This window comes from Arvicanthis niloticus, chromosome 6, assembly GCF_011762505.2.
Source record: "Arvicanthis niloticus isolate mArvNil1 chromosome 6, mArvNil1.pat.X, whole genome shotgun sequence".
NCBI lineage: Eukaryota > Metazoa > Chordata > Mammalia > Rodentia > Muridae > Arvicanthis > Arvicanthis niloticus.
The window spans coordinates 93858240-93864342 of NC_047663.1; the positions used below are offsets into that span (position 1 = coordinate 93858240).

The window sequence follows — 6103 nt, forward strand, 5'->3', positions numbered from 1 at the left end:
AACTATACCCCAGCCCTCTTTACTGTTTGAGACAGGGTCTTATTTTACAAAGTCCCCCAGTCTGGCCTTCAACTTGCTCTGTAGCCCAGACATACTTTTAATATACATTCTTCCTGCCTCAGCTGTGGTCATGGCTTTAATCAGTAGTTTAGATTTGCACCAGTCACAGGAGGCCCTAGATCACCTGCTCCTATCAGTGTTTTAGTCTACAGGACATGTATGTCCTCCCAGGTCTGTTGTATCCTGGGGGGACAGGAAAGAAGGCTCAGTGGTTAAGAGCACTGGCTCCTCCCCAGAAGACCCTGATTTGATTCCCAGTACCCACATGGCAGCTAACAACCCTTAGCAACTCCAGTTCCAAAGGATTGGACACCCTCATATGGCCTTTGTGGGTACCAGGCATTCAACTTCTGCACAGAGATACATGCAGGCAAAACACTCATACTTAAAATGAAAATATTTAAAAAAAATATAATACCAGGCATGATGGCACATGCCTTTAATCCCAGCACTCAGGAGGCAAAAGCTGACAGATCTCTGAGTTCCAGGACATCATGGTCTAGAGAGGGAGTTACAGGATAGCCAGGGCTACACAGAGAAACCCTGTCTTTTTTTCTTTTTTTTTTAAGTCAAAGCAATCCCTCTCAATTCCTGCGCAAAGGGCATTCTGCATGCGTCCTTCACTTGTCACTGGCCTGTCCCCTTTCCTGTGTGCAGCTCTCTGTGGACTGCTCAGCTTTTCTGTCTTGAGACCAACATTGCCACTGGGAACCTGTCCCTCCTGTCTTTGAAACCTGCCATACCACACACACAGTCTTAGGGACCAATGAGATTGGTGCCCTGCTGGAGAGAGATGCATGGCCACAGAGTAGCCCAGATTGCTGGTTACAGACGCATCCATGAAAACTAGGCTGACAAGCGGGGACTCTTCTTTCCTGTCAGGGTTCCCCAGAAGAATGGCACCATCATAGCTGGGTTCACACAGCCTGTCTGGGAAGTGCCTAGTTTGTGAGACTAGGCGGCAACTCTTTCCCATGAGCCAGAGAGCCAGGCCTGGTGCTGCTTCTTTGGTTTTGGTAGGGTTCATGGTTTCTCAGAACTTGCTTGTCCCCCTATGAACTGTGCTCCTGAAACAACACTGCTATTTATAGCTTCTGTAGGAGGAAGGGGCAGCTGTGTTGGGGTTAGGTTGGAGCTTAGGCCACAGATGGGAGATGCATCATAGGTTGCCTTTCCTGAAGCTATAGCTCCTAAAGCAGAGGGCAGAACTGGAGTTGTCCGTGTCTCCAAACTCTGCCCTGGGATAACACTGCACAGCACCATAGCACTGACGTCTGGGACTGAGCAGAGGGGCCTTTGTAGAAGACACACAAGCTCAGGCCCGCTTCTCCAGTGGAGCTTCTTGTCCAGGCCGCCCAAATGCCAACGTCTTTGTTCCCACCTGCTCCCTTTCCTGTGCTAGAGTTGGCTAACACAGTGGTAGAGCTCTTGGCTTGACTTGTATTTCTGAGGTCCAGGAAGTGTAGTCAAGGGTAGGAGAACCAGTGGTCAGCAGCCCACAGCTACCCTGTGCATGCAGCTCTACTGCCTGGTACCAAGAGATGATCTATCTGTCCCAGGTATGGAGGACAGATGTAACTAATTGCCTAGGACTCAAGGGTCCCTAGCTTTCTATGAGGTCACATGTACTATTCCTGCCAGATGGTATGTACCTAGGTTATGGGGTGGAGGGTGCTAGGTGGTTCTGCCCCCATGAGGCTCTGGCTTGGTGAACAGATGCAAGACCACCAGCCAATCATGATCCCTCCTTCCTCTGTTCCCACCTACAGGATGGTCCACCTCCATGGAGACGCCACACAGCCTTGGCACCACCAGCTCCCCCTGGCCTCTGCTGAGTGGCTCTAGTCCTGAGCCTGGAGCTGCTGAGCTGACCCCACTCTGAGAGTCTGGCTCAGGAGGCAGCACAGAGTCCTCAGCATCCCAAACATTGTCAGAAGGCTTCCCTGGACCACAGCGAGACCCTCTCCTGTCTGCACACCTCATGTGGCCACGGTGAACCTTGATCAGATTGCACAATGGGTGGTTCCTCCACACACCCTCCTTTTTATGGTTGATATATTTGTAAATGGTACAGGATGAAGGACAGCAGCTGTCTCTGTGGGCCACGAGCCCTAGAGGGACTCTCCCCAACTGTCAAAGCTGATGATGCTTTGAGCACTTAGCAAACCAGCATAAGAGAATCTACCCATGGAGTGAAGTATCATCTTCACAAATGTTCTGGGAGGTGGCCCCCCCAGGTTACGGTTGATGAAGGAACAGTGCCTGTCTGCCTGTCTCATGTGACCTAAGGCAGCCAGGCTGTCACTGCTGCTGTCACCTTACAGATGTCCTGACCATGGGTGACCCTCCTTGGAGCCTCCAGGTCCTCTCTCCTGCTCTGCTCTACTACCTTCTAGTGACCTCTGGCAGCTGTGGGCAGCTGAAGCAGCTGTGGGCAAGGCCTGGGTAGTCAGACTGTTAACACCACAGTCCTTTGCAGCGGTCGGTGTCCAGTACCCCTTGCAGGTCCTGCTTCACTCACATCCTCTCACACCTTCAAGATGGAGATGTTCGTGCTTGCAGGGCAACACTGCCCACCACCTGCCAGGGAAGAGCCTGAGCAGCTTCCATAGCAGATCCATTGCCAGTTACCTGTCCTTTTAATGTTTCTTACTGATTTATTGTCTAAGGCTTCTGTTAGAGCCCACCTAGGAGCAAGATCCTAGTGATACTTTGCTTCTAAGGCAGAAGTGGCCCATGGGTGGCCCCAGGCAGTACAGCTCCCTGGTGGGTTGGTAGAGGGACCTCAGCCTAAGGAGCTGCCCTGCCACTCACCCAGGTGACAGCCTGTAGCAATGCATGGAGACCCCTTTAGGCTCAGGGTTGCTTGAGCTCTGGCTCTTCCCTGCTCTTTGCTAGCAGTGGCTGGCCTGGCCTCTGGTAAGCCTGTAAGCACAACTCTGTCTGCACATCCATCTCTCTCTCTTGTGGAATGCACACATGTGCACACATGTCAGCATGTGCATGCCCACCCCTTTCCACCTGCCAGCAACACCCTGGCTTCTGGCCATGGTACTGGTGCCAGTACTTTGAAAGATGGGATACAGACTGCACACTCACCTGTCTCAGATTCACATGTACTATCATTTGATGTACTCTGGCTAGTTTGGGGTTCATTTTTACTGTATATTTATAGTAATAAAATCATGCAGCAATATTCTATGTGTGCCTTTTTTCTGGCACAGCACTATGTAGGCAGCAGCACTGTTGGCTTTTGGTGTAGTAACGGGACACTAGAGTGGTTTCTGGCAGAACTTCTGACAGATTTTGGGGTTGCCTTCATTTGCTTGTGTCAGAGGGGCAATGAGTACCCCCCTCAAACATAGACAATGGTTTATTGCTATTGTTTTATTGCTTGCTCTCTTTAAAGCTGGACTTGGAATTTGGCTCTCCTCCACTGAGCAACTGATGGATCTCAGCCTCCAGGTGGGCAGGTGGTCCTAGTTCTTACACCTACCCCAACTCCTGTGATGGTTACTGAGCGCTAATCAGTGTGCCAGAGGAGGGCAAAGCCTATGATAAGGCTTAGGTCCCCCGTCACTTGAGCTGGAGTCACTTAGATGCTTAAGTCTTTAAAGGCAGGGTTTCCCAGGGCAGTGGAGCCACAAGATCGGGGTCAAGCCTCAGGGAAAAATCTCCCTCATGGATGAGGTGGATATTGAGACTTCCAGTTGCCCTCTCAGGGATGTTCAAGACTGGCAAATATTGATAATCAGTGTACCTACTAGAATAACCTGGCCTCCATGCGGTGTGTCTTGGGAGTTGTAGTTTTCTGGTGTCGTGGGGGTGAGGGGGTCTCCTGTGCAACCTGGAGAAAGGCAAACTACATGACCCCACTCCCCCCACCTCACCCCCCTCTCCGCCAGGGCCTTTGGTTCCTACTGGGTTCAATCCCAGACGCTCAGGACTGATGGGGGCGGGCTTATGCACGTGGAAGCACGTGGATTGGGCCTGGGTGTTGTGGGCGGGGTCGCGCATGCTCGTTTGGGTAGTGGGCCTGGAGCACATCAAGATGTCGACCACGACGGTTCCGGAGCTGAAGCAGATCAGCCGGGAGGAAGCAATGCGCTTGGGGCCCGGCTGGAGCCATTCATGCCACGCCATGCTGTACGCCGCCAACCCTGGGCAGCTTTTCGGACGTATCCCCATGCGTTTCTCAGTGCTGGTGAGGAGCTGGGCGGGTAAGCAGGGCAGATACAGGCTTGGGACACCCAGTGGACCCCGCGTCCTGACCAGGCTTACCTTGCAGATGCAGATGCGCTTCGACGGGCTGCTGGGCTTTCCCGGGGGTTTCGTGGACCGGCGCTTCTGGTCGCTGGAGGATGGCTTGAACCGGGTGCTGGGCCTGGGCCTGGGCGGCCTACGCCTTACTGAAGCTGATTACCTGAGTTCACACCTGACTGAGGGTCCTCACCGTGAGGTGGCACACCTGTACGCACGGCAGCTGACACTGGAACAGCTGCATGCTGTGGAGATCAGCGCTGTGCACTCACGGGACCACGGTCTGGAGGTGGGACTACTGCCTGGGGCCCGCCCCCATTCCCACTCCTGAGGTTTGGCTCTGGCACCACAGAAGGCTCCGATGGGTAACAAGTGCCCCTCAGGGTCCTTACCCTGGCTATGCTGGGTGGGAAGAGGGACTTGGGGTCTGGGTCATGGGCTGTTTACATTTGCCTTGTTGTCTGCCATTGTCATTCCTGGGAGTGGGGCTTGGGGTCACTGGAAGGGATGGATGATCAGGGCCTGCTTAGGAAATTGAGAACAGACCAAAAAGATTGGGTTGTAGCGTTTGGGATTATTTCCTGAGAGGAGATTTGGGGATACTCTGGTTTAAGGGGCATGGAGTGAAACCAGGGATCATGGGGGTTGCTGCCAGACAGGGTGGGGAGTGCATATGATTGGCCTTGAAACTTGGGGGAGAAGGGCCTTTACCTCCACCAGCCTTGCCTGGCCAGACCCTGCCTGGGTCTCCCTGTGTGTTTAGCAAACTGGTGGTTGACAGGCATCTCTGCCAGGGTGCTGCCTTTACAAGGGGAGCCCAGCCCCACCCATGCCCTCTGTCCCACAGGTCCTGGGCCTTGTACGTGTCCCACTGTACACACAGAAGGATCGAGTAGGAGGCTTTCCTAACTTTCTGAGCAACGCCTTCGTCAGCACTGCCAAATACCAGCTCCTGTTTGCCCTTAAGGTACTCAACATGATGCCCTCGGAAAAGCTGGCGGAGGCCTTGGCCTCAGCCACAGAGAAGCAGAAGAAGGCCCTAGAAAAGCTGCTCCCAGCCTCATCCTGAGGTGGTTCCTGTGCAGATCCCTGCCCTCCCTTGGCTGTCTCTGCCCACAGGCCCTGGAATTTCCGAGAAGCGTGCCTTCTAGTGTGTTTGGTTGTGCATCCCTTCTGACTGCGAGGGACAAGCAGGCAGCTGTTCATTACTGTCCCAAGCAGTCCCTGGGACCTAGCTACCCTCTCAGGTTGGTCAGTGGGGTGGGCCTGGGTCTGGCTCTTCAAGCTGAAAATGTTCTCACCCATTCCAGGACTCACACTGTCCTGTGTGAGTCTATTCATGACTGGTGAAGTCCCAGCTAGAGCCCATTCTTCCAAGGCAACCACTTGGTTGGTACAAATCCTGGACTGGTCATGGGTTTTGTTCAATAGAGATGACCCATGTTAGATCAGTCCTTCCTTCCCTTAGTCCAGAACCTGATCCAGCTTGGGGTAGGATGTTCATTTGGGTGGTTATTGGATTTCTCTGTTAGTTTTTTTTTTTTTTTTTTTTTTTTTCTTGGTGTATGAATTGTGGGTTGGTTTCAGAATGGCAGTGCCCCACATGGCTTTGCTCCCCATGAGGGCTTTGGCTCAGCTCTGTGAAACTGAGGAAGGAAGAAGACAATAAAGCCATTCCTCTGATGCTCCTGTCTGCCTCTAAGTGGCATGACCACATCTTTCTCTGAGGTATGTGGAGGTTGGACCCAGGACCACAGCCAGCCTCTGAGTGCCACCAATCTGC

The 6103-nt window shown here is 53.0% G+C and overlaps 2 protein-coding genes across 11 annotated transcripts in view; both read left to right on the forward strand.

Annotated features, from left to right (window-relative positions):
• Mgrn1 (mahogunin ring finger 1) overlaps positions 1 to 3256 on the forward strand; it is a 47457-nt gene extending 44201 nt beyond the window's left edge. For all 8 annotated transcript variants that reach the window (XM_034508093.2, XM_034508089.2, XM_034508095.2 and 5 more), the window contains one exon: positions 1830 to 3256. Coding sequence is in view for 4 of the 8 variants with exons in the window: in XM_034508089.2 (XP_034363980.1) it covers positions 1830 to 1942 (113 nt within the window). In the remaining 4 variants the exon portion in view is untranslated. The remainder of the gene's footprint in view (positions 1 to 1829) is intronic.
• A 154-nt stretch (positions 3257 to 3410) lies between these two features.
• On the forward strand, positions 3411 to 6003 carry Nudt16l1 (nudix hydrolase 16 like 1). Of its 3 annotated transcripts, none has more exons than XM_034507945.2 (4): positions 3411 to 4264; positions 4349 to 4609; positions 5168 to 5287; positions 5440 to 6003. In XM_034507945.2, exons 1-4 carry the CDS (start codon positions 4010 to 4012, stop codon positions 5668 to 5670), a joined length of 867 nt encoding a protein of 288 aa, XP_034363836.2. In that variant the 5' UTR covers positions 3411 to 4009; the 3' UTR covers positions 5671 to 6003. The 3 variants fall into 3 exon arrangements, with proteins under 3 accessions (XP_034363836.2, XP_076793445.1, XP_034363837.2); XM_076937330.1 differs by having other exon boundaries at positions 5406 to 5631; XM_034507946.2 differs by lacking the exon at positions 5440 to 6003 and having other exon boundaries at positions 4349 to 4685.
• Positions 6004 to 6103: the final 100 nt, after the last annotated feature.

Bases quoted from the DNA above. Each gene is read 5' to 3' on its own strand.
- Nudt16l1 (XM_034507945.2), top strand. From the start codon at position 4,010: ATGGGGGCGGGCTTATGCACGTGGAAGCACGTGGATTGGGCCTGGGTG. The intron at 4,610-5,167 runs GTGGGACTACTG...TCTGTCCCACAG, and splicing joins CACGGGACCACGGTCTGGAG to GTCCTGGGCCTTGTACGTGT. The intron at 5,288-5,439 runs GTACTCAACATG...CTCTGCCCACAG, and splicing joins AGCTCCTGTTTGCCCTTAAG to GCCCTGGAATTTCCGAGAAG.